This window comes from Camelina sativa, chromosome 2, assembly GCF_000633955.1.
Source record: "Camelina sativa cultivar DH55 chromosome 2, Cs, whole genome shotgun sequence".
Taxonomy (NCBI): domain Eukaryota; kingdom Viridiplantae; phylum Streptophyta; class Magnoliopsida; order Brassicales; family Brassicaceae; genus Camelina; species Camelina sativa.
In genome coordinates, this window is record NC_025686.1 from 23,706,609 (window position 1) to 23,721,154 (window position 14,546).

At 36.0% G+C, this 14,546-nt stretch overlaps 2 protein-coding genes and 1 long non-coding RNA gene across 34 annotated transcripts; 2 read left to right on the top strand and 1 right to left on the bottom strand.

Annotated features, from left to right (window-relative positions):
• LOC104734395 lies at window positions 63–4,631 on the top strand. 12 transcript variants are annotated; one of them, XM_019237007.1, is made up of 11 exons: window positions 63–117; window positions 253–326; window positions 464–512; window positions 600–700; window positions 799–901; window positions 1,016–1,216; window positions 1,300–1,380; window positions 1,477–1,564; window positions 3,853–3,917; window positions 4,237–4,291; window positions 4,412–4,631. In XM_019237007.1, exons 6-11 carry the CDS (start codon window positions 1,166–1,168, stop codon window positions 4,516–4,518), a joined length of 447 nt encoding a protein of 148 aa, XP_019092552.1. In that variant the 5' UTR covers window positions 63–117; window positions 253–326; window positions 464–512; window positions 600–700; window positions 799–901; window positions 1,016–1,165; the 3' UTR covers window positions 4,519–4,631. The 12 variants fall into 12 exon arrangements, 1 of the variants encoding a protein (XP_019092552.1); XR_002035431.1 differs by lacking the exons at window positions 63–117; window positions 253–326; window positions 464–512; ... (3 more) ...; window positions 4,237–4,291; window positions 4,412–4,631 and adding exons at window positions 1,656–1,703; window positions 1,811–1,904; window positions 2,011–2,050; ... (3 more) ...; window positions 3,042–3,169; window positions 3,286–3,378 and having other exon boundaries at window positions 1,195–1,216; window positions 1,300–1,370; window positions 1,477–1,569; XR_002035430.1 differs by lacking the exons at window positions 63–117; window positions 253–326; window positions 464–512; ... (3 more) ...; window positions 4,237–4,291; window positions 4,412–4,631 and adding exons at window positions 1,656–1,703; window positions 1,802–1,904; window positions 2,011–2,050; ... (3 more) ...; window positions 3,042–3,169; window positions 3,286–3,378 and having other exon boundaries at window positions 1,195–1,216; window positions 1,300–1,370.
• LOC104734358 lies at window positions 4,909–11,131 on the top strand. 21 transcript variants are annotated; one of them, XR_002035450.1, is made up of 11 exons: window positions 5,983–6,041; window positions 6,216–6,279; window positions 6,361–6,448; window positions 6,544–6,610; window positions 6,707–6,931; window positions 7,056–7,086; window positions 7,182–7,975; window positions 8,051–8,122; window positions 8,250–8,300; window positions 8,381–8,455; window positions 8,562–11,131. It is a non-coding gene; the product is annotated as an uncharacterized LOC104734358 (long non-coding RNA). The 21 variants fall into 21 exon arrangements; XR_002035445.1 differs by having other exon boundaries at window positions 7,182–7,750; window positions 7,896–7,965; window positions 8,051–8,300; XR_002035452.1 differs by having other exon boundaries at window positions 7,182–7,246; window positions 7,896–8,122.
• Window positions 11,305–12,778, bottom strand: LOC104734348 (putative xyloglucan endotransglucosylase/hydrolase protein 13). Its single transcript, XM_010453905.2, has 3 exons — window positions 12,379–12,778; window positions 12,092–12,285; window positions 11,305–11,849 (listed from the first exon to the last, which is right to left on the bottom strand). The coding sequence occupies exons 1-3, from the start codon at window positions 12,649–12,651 to the stop codon at window positions 11,459–11,461; spliced, it is 858 nt and encodes a 285-aa protein (XP_010452207.1). The 5' UTR covers window positions 12,652–12,778; the 3' UTR covers window positions 11,305–11,458.

Sequence of the window (14,546 nt, forward strand, 5' to 3'; positions counted from 1 at the left end):
TTTAAGTTATTGATTCAGGCTTGATAATTTAACTGTATGGTTTTAATCTAATTCTGTATATGTGCAGATCAGAGAGATGGATTGAAGAATGAAGTAGAAGACTCAAGTCTGCTTTAGGTAAGTTAATTCTGTTCTTCTCTCTTTCTTCTTTTCACTTGGATTTTCAGATTTACTAACTAATACTAACCAGCATACATTCTTACTCTTCCCTTTTTTAGCTTTGAGCAGTGTTTTTTTAAATTATCTGATCAGGAACCCATGGTGTCATCGACAACACCAGTTATGATGAAGGTGATGAAGTATGCTTTGTTTGCTCTTGTGTCCAGGTAAATAATGACTATGTTTTCCCCTTTTTCACAATTCATTAAAGTATTAAAATCTATGCTATATTTTTGTCACCAGAGGCTCATCCATTGGACTCACATCGCATACATCATTTGTGTGCTTTCATTCTCTTGTGCAGACTGTCCGTTTTAAGAATGAGAAATGCCCTAGACCAATGTGCTATACAAGTGAGTCCTTCCTTGCAACAATGTTTTTCTATCTTCTTCTACTGTATATGCTTCCTGTCGTGGTCTAACAACGTTCTGCTTTTTTAGGGCCTATGGAAGTGAAAAGGAGGACACCCCAAATTGTAATGTCCCCGAATTTGAGATTCTATAGGAAGCTCGTGATGTGTGCTTCATGGCAAGATTTGAGGGTCTGATTGCCAACTAATGTTTTGCTGCAACAACATTTTGGTTTCTACTCTCTTGTCTTGTTTTTGTCTTTCTGATATGAACTCCATTTTTTTTGCAGGATCATATGCGGGGAGCTGGTGATGTGTGCTTTGCTGAGGCCACTCGAGACAGGTTGTGAGTCTTCCTCCTTGTCCACTTCAAATTCTCCCCATCCATAAGTTGTGAGTCTAATTCAGCCCCATCATAATATTCTCTATTGTAATATATATATATATATTTTTTGGTGTAATCTCTTTTGTAATATTTAATCACCGTCTCTTCTCTTCTACTCTCAGCATCGTGGATGAGTTAGATATGGCGGTTTAATTCAGCCACGTCATAATATTCTCTCTTTGTAATATTCAATCACCGTCTCTTCTCTTCAAGTTGTATTTTGATTTACTACCCAGTACCCACATGATTACGGATTGCTCTCTGTTCATCTTATGCTTTTGCTCTCTCTCTTTATCCACGACTCTTCAGCTCTTCATATTTGGGTTTGTTTTCTATATTGCATCAAGTTGCTTTTTTTTCATAATGAAATTGTTCATGTGATTTACTTGTTTCTCTGTTATTTCAGGTTATGGTTGATCCTTTTATCGATGAGGGTGATGTCTCAAGGAGGCACGGATACGTTTCGCTTCTTCTAAGGTCTTCAAGGGTTTTGTTCTTCCTCTTAACTCTTCTTTTACCCTCTGTGTTTTTGTCTTTCTGATGAATTTGCTCATGTGATTTAGTTGTTGCTCTGCTATTTCAGGTTATGGTTGATGCGTTTATCGATGAGGGTGATGTATCAAGGAGACAAGGATACGTTTCGCTTCTTCTCTGTGCTAACGTCTTCAAGGGTTTAGTTATTCCTCTTAACACTTCTTTTATTTACTCTCTGTTTTTTTTTAATTGGTTCCTTACGGTGCTTTCTTCTTCTTCGTCTTGCAGGTGTTTGGAAGCTAATTATGATCGGATCATTGCATACTCTTCTCCTGGGTACGTCTTCAAGCTTTCTCACGGGTTTTGTTAACATGTGTTCATTTTTTTTTTGGTTTTATAGTTGTTTCACTTCACTCTATCGTTTTGGTATCAAGAATACTCAGGTGTGGTTGGAGGAGAGGTGTCTGATCTACACTTTGCTAAATTAGGTGGCTGGAGAGGAAGACCCGAGGTGTTTCTTGGCGGTTTTGCTAACAGGTGATGCGTTTTGGTCTTTGTTGTTGGTTTCACGATCTATCATTTTGGTTTAAGTAGTATCTACTTATCATTTTGTTAAGTTGTTGTCTTCTTTTAATTTTTGCAGAGCAAACTATAGAAGAGGTACAACATAACATCTTTGAAAGGTAAAGTGCTCTTCTTCTCTTTTCTATTTTTTTCGTTATGATTGATGCATGTGACTATGGAAGAGGTACAACATAACATTGTGGGATATTATTAATTCTTGATTATAATGCAGGAAAAGGGTGTGTGTTTACTTACGACGCTGTTGGATCATATATATGAGGGAGTTGGATACGGTGCTCAAGGTTCTGGCTCCACACTCATCATGCATTTCTTTGACAACCAGCTCAAGTCTCTCTTCTTCTGCTACCTAAACAGGTTTGTCTTCGTTTCGTGCTTTGGCTTTACGCATTATGGTTTAGCATAAAAATGAATAATTCAGGTTTTTGGTTTTCTGAATCTTGTAATCTCTTTTACAGGTCAAGGACCCCTCTGTAGCCTAACGTTGATGCTCATAGCGGAGTGCTGCTGAACCATGCGCCTTGTTTTGCTGAATCTTGGTTATAGTTAATAGAGTGACCTTTCTTTCAAATATAGATACTACACTGCTTTTTGGCTGTTTCTAAGCTTTATGAAGTGTTTGGGGCCTCCTATTCNCTACCTAAACAGGTTTTTCTTCATTTCGTGCTTTGGCTTTACGCATTATGGTTTAGCATAAAAATGAATAATTCAGGTTTTTGGTTTTCTGAATCTTGTAATCTCTTTTACAGGTCAAGGAACCCTCTGTGGCCTAACGTTGATGCTCATAGCGGAGTGCTGCTGAACTCTTATCGTCTAACCAAAAGCAAGGTAACAAAATTGCATCGTTATCACTTAAGTAAAGTTTGACCAACCATGGGCCTTGTTTTGCTGAATCTTGGTTATAGATTATAGTTAATAGAGTGACCTTTCTTTCAAATATAGATACTCTACACTGCTTTTTGGCTGTTTCTTGGAGTTTCGTCATCTGCTCCCAGGTATATACACATACATAAGTTCCCGCTATTGACAGTTCTCGTTTGAATAAACCCACACTATTCTCTGTGATGCTGTTTTCTCTTTCTCGTTTTTCAGCTGATGTGGGACCGGGCTCTTGGACTGTCACTAGAGCGGCCAAAGAGTGTAAACCATCAGAGTGTCCTCCAAAAGGTGACACTTTGCAGCTTCGTGGGGATCTTAAGCTCCTCTCTAAACCATCAGAGGTTTGCTTCTTTTTTTTAACATCTTCTCATATCATTTAGTCTCTTTCATTCCTCACTCTTCACCATCTTCTCATAACCTGGATTGCGTCTAACTTCCTTCTATTGTTGTGTTTTAGAGTAATGTCCTGTTCTTTGGTTTGGCAAGATCTCTCGTCCAAAGCCTGGGGGATCAGATCACAGTTGGTGGTTATGCAACTTTTGCTTTTTAAGGCGCGTAACGTTTTATATTTTACTTGGTCATATGCTTCTAAATTTATTTTTTCCTGGCTCACAAATTATTCAACTCCATAGGTCCCCAAACTTTCTGAAGTGGTTGGTTCCTATTTTATTTCTGAAGTGGTTGGTTCCTATTTTATTGCTATTTACAATATCGTTCTTGTCCTACCTGATTTCTGATTTTTCTTTGTTTTTTTGAATCTTGTAATCTCAGTTACAGGTCAAGGACCCCTCAGTGGCCTAACGTTGATGTTCAAAGAGGAGTGCTGCTGAACTCTTATTGTCTAAAAGAAAGCAAGATACAAAACTGCATCGTTATCACTTAGTTAAGTTTGACTAACGTTGATGGGTTTGATGGAAACGGTTCTTCTATGTGCTAAGGTCTTAAGGGGTTTTGTTCTTCCTCTTAACACTTATTTTACTCTCTGTTTTTTGTTCTTTACATTCTTTTCGTCTTCGTCTTGCAGGTGTTTTGGAAGCGAATTATGATATGATCAGGTCACTGCATATTCTTCTCCATGCTTTCTCACAGGTTCCTTGTTTTTAACGCATATCTATTTGCCTTACGAATTTTCACTTCGGTTCGGTGTTTTTTTTTCTTCTAATTACATGTTACTTACTTATCGTTTTTTGTTTTGTTGGCTCACATTCTTCTAATTACATGTTACTTACTTATCGTTTTTTGTTTTGTTGGCTCACATTTGTGGAGGAGGATCCTAATTAATGTCTGTGACAGTGAGGGTTTTGATGGACACGCTAGCTTCTACTTTGTGCTAATTAATGTCTCTTGACAAGGTTTTGTTCTTCCTCTTTCAACACTTCTTAACGCTCCTTTCTTCTTCGTCTTGCAGGTGTTGCGGAAGGGAACTATTATCGGATCATCACGTATTCCTCTCCAGGCTACAGGTTCGTTGATCTAAACGCATCTCTATTTGATTCTGGATTTTTTGCTTTGGTTCGGTAATATTATTTTTTTCCAATTACATATTAATAATTACTTGTCGTTTTTTTGTTTTGTTGGTTCAGATTCGTGGATGGCTTTGACCGATCGTCACTCTGATGATTCATGTTATTCTTCTAGGGTTTGGTTTCTAAATTCATGGGTTGCTTTTTATCCTGTGATATTCTTCTAAACACGAAGTCGCATCTCTGATTATTATTTCAACCTATCATCGTTTACACTTAGCTAGTTTTTTATGTTCATTGAAAACGGTCTTTCTGGTTTTATTTATTTATTTATTTATTTATTTATTTAGGTTTTGGATGATGCTTTTATCGATGAGAGTGATGGCTTCGTCTCTTTGCTAACCGTCTTCAAGGGTTTTGTTCTTCCTTTTTACTTTCTTTCTTTTTTATTGTTGTTGTTGTTTTGTTCCTTACGTTTCTTTGTTCGTATTGCAGATGTTGTGGAAGCGAATTATGATCAGATCATGCGCAAAATTCTCTAGGCCTACGTCTTCAAGCCTTCTCACGGGTTCCTTGCTCTAAAGTCTAAACGCATCTCTGTTTGCTTTTAAATTTTNCAGTGAGGGTTTTGATGGACACGCTAGCTTCTACTTTGTGCTAATTAATGTCTCTTGACAAGGTTTTGTTCTTCCTCTTTCAACACTTCTTAACGCTCCTTTCTTCTTCGTCTTGCAGGTGTTGCGGAAGGGAACTATTATCGGATCATCACGTATTCCTCTCCAGGCTACAGGTTCGTTGATCTAAACGCATCTCTATTTGATTCTGGATTTTTTGCTTTGGTTCGGTAATATTATTTTTTTCCAATTACATATTAATAATTACTTGTCGTTTTTTTGTTTTGTTGGTTCAGATTCGTGGATGGCTTTGACCGATCGTCACTCTGATGATTCATGTTATTCTTCTAGGGTTTGGTTTCTAAATTCATGGGTTGCTTTTTATCCTGTGATATTCTTCTAAACACGAAGTCGCATCTCTGATTATTATTTCAACCTATCATCGTTTACACTTAGCTAGTTTTTTATGTTCATTGAAAACGGTCTTTCTGGTTTTATTTATTTATTTATTTATTTATTTATTTAGGTTTTGGATGATGCTTTTATCGATGAGAGTGATGGCTTCGTCTCTTTGCTAACCGTCTTCAAGGGTTTTGTTCTTCCTTTTTACTTTCTTTCTTTTTTATTGTTGTTGTTGTTTTGTTCCTTACGTTTCTTTGTTCGTATTGCAGATGTTGTGGAAGCGAATTATGATCAGATCATGCGCAAAATTCTCTAGGCCTACGTCTTCAAGCCTTCTCACGGGTTCCTTGCTCTAAAGTCTAAACGCATCTCTGTTTGCTTTTAAATTTTTACTTTGGTTCTGTGGATTTTTTCTTCTATATACATGTTACTAATTTGTTTTATTGGTTTAGATGTAAGGAGGAGGATCCTTTGATTGATCGGTGATGGCTTTGACTGATCATTGTCACTCCAATTCATGTAATTCTTCATGGGTTTGGTTTCTAAATTACTTCAGTTGCTTATTTTCTTTTGTGAATTTGTTCATTTGATTCACTTGTCATTCTGTTATTTCAGGTTTNATTTTTTTCCAATTACATATTAATAATTACTTGTCGTTTTTTTGTTTTGTTGGTTCAGATTCGTGGATGGCTTTGACCGATCGTCACTCTGATGATTCATGTTATTCTTCTAGGGTTTGGTTTCTAAATTCATGGGTTGCTTTTTATCCTGTGATATTCTTCTAAACACGAAGTCGCATCTCTGATTATTATTTCAACCTATCATCGTTTACACTTAGCTAGTTTTTTATGTTCATTGAAAACGGTCTTTCTGGTTTTATTTATTTATTTATTTATTTATTTATTTAGGTTTTGGATGATGCTTTTATCGATGAGAGTGATGGCTTCGTCTCTTTGCTAACCGTCTTCAAGGGTTTTGTTCTTCCTTTTTACTTTCTTTCTTTTTTATTGTTGTTGTTGTTTTGTTCCTTACGTTTCTTTGTTCGTATTGCAGATGTTGTGGAAGCGAATTATGATCAGATCATGCGCAAAATTCTCTAGGCCTACGTCTTCAAGCCTTCTCACGGGTTCCTTGCTCTAAAGTCTAAACGCATCTCTGTTTGCTTTTAAATTTTTACTTTGGTTCTGTGGATTTTTTCTTCTATATACATGTTACTAATTTGTTTTATTGGTTTAGATGTAAGGAGGAGGATCCTTTGATTGATCGGTGATGGCTTTGACTGATCATTGTCACTCCAATTCATGTAATTCTTCATGGGTTTGGTTTCTAAATTACTTCAGTTGCTTATTTTCTTTTGTGAATTTGTTCATTTGATTCACTTGTCATTCTGTTATTTCAGGTTTTTGGATGATGCTTTTATCGATGAGAGTGATGATGGCTCAAGGACACGATTCACTTCTTCTCTTTGCTAACGTCTTCAAGGGTTTTGTTCTTCCTCTTAACACTTCTTTTACTCTCGGTTTTTTGTTTTATACATTCTTTTCCTCTTCGTCTTGCAGGTGTTTTGGAAGCGAGTTATGATATGATCAGGTCACTGCATATTCTTCTCCAAGCTTTCTCACAGGTTACTTGCTATAAACGCATCTCTATTTGCCTTACGAATTTTCACTTTGGTTCGGTGTTTCTTTTCTTCTAATTACATGTTACTTACTTATCGTTTTTTGTTATGTTGGCTCACATTTGTGGAGGATCCTACCAACCATTGTCACTCTAAATCAGGTTATTCTTCTAGAGTTTTGTTTAAATCAAATTAAATCGTTGAAGGCTTATGATTATGTTGATGGGATTTTTACCTCTTCGCTATGTTTTTTCAGGTTGTGGAGTATCGGTCGGTGATGCTTTTGATGTATCCTTTTTGTACTATGCGCTACATCTTCAGGTAGTGTTCTTCCTCCTAACGAAAATCTTGTCTTTTGTTGCAGAAACTCGAGGTTACTAACTAGTGTCTTAGGTCAGCTAAACCTGAATATTTTTAAGTTGTTTTCTTTGTGTGCTAAATCTGCTAATTAATGTCTTTTTTTTTAAAGTCTCTTAGATGGTACGCTTATGTCTGAGCTCCTCTTATGCACAAAGCTAGTTGGACATGTGGTTTATTCAGGCTTTTGGTCTCTTTCCCGTTGGTATTTATGTATCTCTCTCATGTTGCATCTGTTCCCACTGTTTGATCATATATAGTCGAAGTTCTATCAGAGAAAAGCGTCGGGTTACTTGCTTGTCTCTTTCCACTTTTTCTTTGTTAATAATCTATGTATCTCTCATGCTGCATCTATTCCAATCGATTTTGTTCTTTTTAACTAGTTTTTGTATCCATTGTCATTTTTTATGTCTCTTTGGTGGTATGCTTAAGTCTGAGCTTTTCTGATGCACTAGGTGGTCTGTTCAGGTTCTTGTTCTCTTTCTCTTTGGGGTCTGTCAGCTATCCCTTTAATTTGTTATATAAACTAGATTTTGAATTTTGGCTTCCTGAGTTTTTGATTGTGCCACTAGGCAGTCTTCAACATCATTGCAATTATTATTGGATGTTTCAGGTTCGTTTTGGATGTTGTTTTTATCGATGAGAGTGATGGCTTTGATGGAAACGCTTCTTCTCTGTGCTACGTATTCAGGGGTTTTGTTCTTCCTCGTCACAATTCTTTTACTCTCTTTTTGTGTTCCTTACGTTCTTTTCTTCTTCTTCTTGCAGGTGTTTTGGAAGCAATTATGATCGGATCATTGCATATTCTTCTCCAGGCTAAGTTTTTAGGATTTCTCACAGGTTCCTTACTCTAAATGCATCTCTGTTTGCCTTTGAATTTTTACTTTGGTTCGCTGGTTTTTATTTTTCTAATTACATGTTACTTACTGTAGTTTTTGTTTTATTTTGGTGGTTTACATTTGTGGAGGAGGATACCATGACTGATCGTTGTCAATCTAATTCATGTTATTCTTCTGAGGTTTGGTTTCTAAATTGCATCGGTTGCTTATTTCTTATGAAATAGGTTCATACGATTTACTTGTTGTTATGTGATTTCAGATTTTGAATGATGCTTTTATCAGTGAGGGTCATGGCTTTGATGGACTTGTTTCTTCTCTGTGCTACGTTTCCAAGGTTTTTTCTTCCTCTTAACACTTCTTTTAGTACTCTCTTTTTTGTTAGACCTGAAATTTTTTAAGTTTTTTTGTATATAATGTCTACTTTTTTATATGTGTCTTAGGTATGCTAAGTCTGAGCTGGACATGTGGTTAATTCAGGTTCTTGTTCTCTTTCTCTTTGGGATCTGTCAACTATCTCTTTGTATTTATAAATTAGATTTTGAATTTTGGTTTCCTGAGTTTTAGACTGTGGCACTGGGCAGTCTTCAACATCAATTGGATGTTTCAGGTTCTTTTTAGTTGATGATCTTCTTAGTTATAGGGCATTTATGTTTTATGCCTAAGAGAAAAGCATCAGGTAACTAACTGGTCACTTTCCCTATATGGTTTTTCATGTTACATCAATTTTTAGTGTTTGATCCTACTCTCATATGCTTGTGATTGTGGTTTTTCTTATGTGAATTGCTCCCTTCTTTGTTATTTCTATGTTACCTCCGTTGGTTTTTCTTCTGTAAAGTGCTCCCTTCTTTGTTATTTCTATGTTATTTCTTGTGTGTTTGATCCTACTCTCGTATGCTTGTGATTGTGGTTTTTCTTTTGTGAAGTGCTCCCTTCTTTATGGGTAGGATAAATTTTCATCTACTTTCTTCTATTTCTATGTTACCTACTTGGTCTCTTTTCCTTGGAGATGTGATCAGTTTTGCTTCCCCTTTTCTCTTTCTGTCTTTTTAATTTCATGATCTGCATTTTTCTATGGTTTAAATGCTAATCACTTATCTTTGGGATTGTGTTTCTACTTCTACGTGAATTCATTACCTGCGTATAGGAATTTGGTTGATGCAAATAGAAGATCTGTTTGAATTCTTAATTCTTATGGTTGATTCAGGTGTCATGAGCTTCTTTTTCCTGGTGTTTGGTTTGTGGTTGTTAGCAGTTACGCCTCTTTCTATTTGTGAATTACTTCTGATTGTTATAGTTTACTGGGTATTCAAGAGATGTAAGCTTTGAGTTCCTCACTGGTTGCATAAAGGATTGATCTCAGTTGGTATGTTTCCTTTTTGTTATTATTTCCTCTGTATGTCTTATTGTATTTTCCAGGATATCTTCATCGATCACTATACTCCGATCCTTTGCAGTCTACTCGTAGTCAGATGTCCTTTTAAATGGGTTTGTACTTATTTTCTGTCCTTTCATGATGGAAGTAATTTTTGCATTGAGCATCTTCGAGTCTGAGCTTCTCTTAAGCAGAAAGCTAGACATGTTGTTATCAGGTATTTGTTCATATTTCCTTTTTGGATCTTCTGCAATATGTTGATTCATAATTCTTGTATTTTGAAGTGTGTTTAGCCTCATGAGCTTGTTACTATGAGTCTATGACAGTGGGGAGTTTCACATGATTGGAACTTGTCATTGGATTTTTTTGTTAAGTCTTTTAAGTCTTAACATAGATAAGTCAGGTTACTAATTGGTCTCTTCCTTGTTTATCCATTTTGGTGTGCTACATATACCTACTTTTTTTATTTGTTTAATCCCAATTATATATGCTTGTGATGGTAGCTTTTCTATTTATGAATTATAGGTATGCCAGACTCCCTTTTTGATTTTGATTGCAGTATTTTTTAATACTAGTGGATGCCTTTTTCTGTTTTGGTTTTACCACTATATTGTCTTGTGTTGGTGAGTTGTGTTGCTGCTCAATATTCCCTTCTGATTGTTAATTTGATGTCATCGTTTATTTGATTATGTAAGTGATTCTTGCTGGTAGCGTGACCTCTTGGGGCATGCTCATAGAAAGTGAAGAGCGTCTTGATTTTGATGATAATGGTCTTAACTTCTGACTTGTGAGGTTTCTTGCTTCCTGGGTTGTGGTTTGTTTTAATGGCTATGTAGACATTTGATAATGAAGTCCTCGCTTGATTTTGTTTGGGTGATTTGCATTATGTTGTTGGATTTCAGGGGAGTCTTAATTTTATAGATAGACTTTTTATGAATGTTCTCAGGTAGTCAATGAAAATTGAAAACGGCACCTTCCTTACATCTGATGAAGAGGCTGATTAATTAAGTTGTTGGATTGTTACCTCCAGATCATAGTTCCTTTCTTCCTTGGACTTATTGGCTTGCAGGTTAAAGCTTTCAGTCTAACACGTTAAAGTAACGTCCATTACTTTGATTATTATTATTTGGAATCATTATTGGATGTTTCAGGTTCGTTTTAGTTGATGATATTCTTAGTGACGCTGGCATCTAGGGCAAACCTAAGACCATGTCTTTTGTTACTAATTGGTCACTTTCCTCTTTTTCTTTGTTTTTGTATTTATCATGCTGCATATGTTCCTAGTGTTTGATCTTATTCCTATCATGCTGCATATGTCAAGGTTTTATCATATACCTCAATTATTTTCTTGCGCCTTCTAGCTAGTCAAACGACCAGTCTGCCATAATTTTGTTTGTAGGTTCTTCCACTCTGTTTGTTAGCAACGGTGATGGCGTATGCATTGTTAGGGTTGGTGATGGTGGCGGACTGGCGGGGTATTAGAGTTCTTGCCATTATTGTCAGAATTTGGTTGGAGTGAACCTTCTCAATGTCCAATCAAAATGGCAGACATTTGATAACCACCATATGTTTTGGACACTTTTTAAAGCCCATCGAAATAAACAATGTTATTTATTTCGCTTAGAGAGAGCTCTGTTATTTGCTCTGTTTTCAGAACAGAATGCTCTGTTTTTTTTTCCTTCTCTTTGTTAGGTAAAAAAAACTCTGTTTCTTTGCACTATCAACAGGTTGGTCTTGTTAGATTCGAATCAAATTTTATTATAAATTTTTAGATATAATAGAAGTTAACAAATAAAGTCAAATTCTGACAATGACAAGACAAATTATTCAATTACCCACAGAGGGAAATAAATCTTAGAAACTCAAAAGAAACAACAGAATCAAACCAACAAATCAAGAGATTAAAAAATGAATGAAAGAAAGAAAGAAACCGAGTCAAGTGCTTGAAGTTTCTTGGTAACATGATCAGTCAAGGTTGCACTCCGTAGGCAGACCTTGAGGGAACCTCTTGTAATCAGTACAATAGTTATAGATCATATAATCATCTTGCACCCACTTCATTTGTCCGTGCTGATTTGAGTTAAGAGTAGTCCACATCCACGAGTTGCTATTCGCATTACACGTCACCCAGCTCAACAACGAGGTCCGGCTACAGCAGTCCACATCGTTGAAGTTTCTGTAGTGAGCACTGAATGGAGCGTTGGTCCAATCGGTCTTGACTCGTCCCCCTTGTGTGGCCCAATCATCAGCTTCCCAAAGACTCGAGTATATCTTCATCGGCTGGCTCTTCGGGTAAGCCACACCATTAGCCTCGTTGTTCTTGAACACTCGGATTGGGATTCCATCCACTAGAAAGCTTTTGAGTCCCAAGAAAAAAAAAAACAAAAAACAAATTCAAGAACAGTGATATTAGCAACTCAAAACGGTTCAAAATATGGAACTAATCAAGAAAACTAAGATATGTTGATTAGTCTAAATATAATTCTAAAAACATTCGTTAACAGTTAATCATCATCGAGACAGTTTTGAACGTCCATTTAACGCAATAACGCCTAATAAAATTTGGAACATTGAGTTGAAGTGGTTGATATTGCTTACATGATGTTGAGAGGGTTCCAGAGGACGGTGTAAGTGTGGAAATCCGCAGTGGGATCGAACCATAGATAGAACTGCATTTCACGGTTACCTTTGCCTCCGGTGAACACATTTGTATGAAGAACGTAAGGTTGTCCCGTAACATTACCCAAGAACTCGAAATCAATCTCATCCCATGTATCGCCTTTTGAAGAAAGCTGTGAAAAACATTCTAAAATATTAGTTTAAAAATCAAACAAACAATGCCACAAACTTTAAACTAAACGAAGACAGATGAGGTTTTCACATACGTAGTAAGCAGTGACGGTTCCGGCTGAGTTTCCTGCGACAAGTTTCATCTTCATGTCGATCTTTCCGAACAAATATTCCTTCTTTGACTGAAAACCTGAACCTGATACCTTGTCGAGAGTGCAAGTCAAGAGCTGTCCACTCTCAAATATATTGGCACGACCATTTCCCCAAGTGATATCGAAATTTTCGTAGAAACTTCCGGTGGTTACACCGATCAAGACCAGAAGAGACGACAACAACAACAAAGACTGTTTTGTCGCAAAAGCCACCATTTTTAGTGTGTTTATTTTTGCTCGGTTGTGGTTGCTTGATTGTTTTCTGATGGTTTTGTCGGAGAACCGTGTTTGTTTATATAGAGAGATAAATTTCTAAGGTGAATGCATTACAGCAGTAGAGAGGTTCGTGGAGTCCCATTATAGACGTGGAAGTCCTTACACAAGCGATATTAATTATTCTTATATAGTATAAATGAATTATGTCAGCTTATATCTCAATATATAATTAATTATCTGGTCGTTATCTTCTTTTTTTTTTTTGGGCAAACCATCTGGTCGTTAACTTACATTTAAAATTATACATGTAGCTAATGTTCTTAAGAACTTTTTAAAACCCTTGCAAAAAAATTTTGTTTTGTTTGGTCATGCACTTGGATCACACTCTTTAGTTTGTTGCATGTGATAATTCCTTTTCGAACCAAACTTAGTATTTTTAAAACAAATTAAAACGAAAAAAAAAAGGTTGAAAATTTTGTTTTGGTTTTTGGTAAAATGGACCGACATGTTTTTGAAATCTATGAGCAAACATGTCAGGCACATACATGTAAGAATTGTCACGCGGATAATAATTAAGGCAACTACGTGAATTATTCTTCAAAACTCTTCCATCATCATTTGCATACTAATATTTATTTTAAAACAGAATATTCATTTCATCAGGTGGATAACTCAGTCATTTATAGTCAAAACACTTAAAAAAGTTTATTATGGAATAAAATCAAACACTTAAAAGTTTCCTTCTTCGTTACAACCAGATTTGGCTCAGAGTTAGCATTCATACATTAATACATATCTTCAGCTTGAAATAAAGGTCTAAACATATCTCAGAGATACCCTCCGTTGTTGTTCTGATCTTCGTCCATTCCCATGCATATCCATTCACATTTATCTCTACTGTTTCTGTCTCCGTGTGTTACTGTCACCTTCTTCAAGGCTTTCCTCCAGAGAAATTTCGTCAGCGGTTACTTTGGTCTCGTTGTTTGGATCCATAAACGACGCGCGCAGAGATCGGTCTGATGAATGAGTTAAGATTTTTGCAAGTTAGTTTGGGCACGTCTGTCTCAAATTAAATTATTTGAACTGTTATGCAAATATTGTTTGAAAAGTATATTTGATACATTCACAATTTGTAAAAATTGGGGCTCTACATCTTAACATGATACATTAATATTTAAAAATCTTTTTTTTTTTGCTTTCTAAAAATGACATTTTAGAATTTATAGAAAACTAAAAAGTCTTAGAAAAATAAAGAAAAGAACAAGTTCATAAAATGTATCCGGTTCGATTAGACACCCAGTTGAATCCAAACACAATTCGCCAAAAACAGCTTATAAACGATATTCTTGACTCTAGCAACTCTGTTCTTTACTCTGTTTTTTGGAACAGAAAACTCTGTTTCTTCGTTCCGTGTTATGAGTTATGACCAAAACCCTCTGGTTTCTTTGTTCAAATCACATTTTTTTATTATAACTGTTTATATATGAAGCAAGAAGCGTTACCAAATTATACAGATTACAAGACAAATAATCAATTACTCCCAATATGGGAAATAAAATCTTAGAAAATTAAAAGAAATATGAGGTTAAAAAGGTAACTATGAGCTTAAATTTTCTCGGTAACATGATCAGTCAAGGTTGCACTCCATAGGCAGACCTTGAGGGAACCTCTTGTAATCAGTACAATAGTTATAGATCATATAATCATCTTGCACCCACTTCATTTGTCCGTACTGATTTGAGTTAAGAGTAGTCCACATCCACGAGTTGCTATTCGCATTACACGTCACCCAGCTCAACAACGAGGTCCGGCTACAGCAGTCCACATCGTTGAAACTTCTGTAGTGAGCGCTGAATGGAGCGTTGGTCCAATCGGTCTTGACTAGTCCTCCTTGT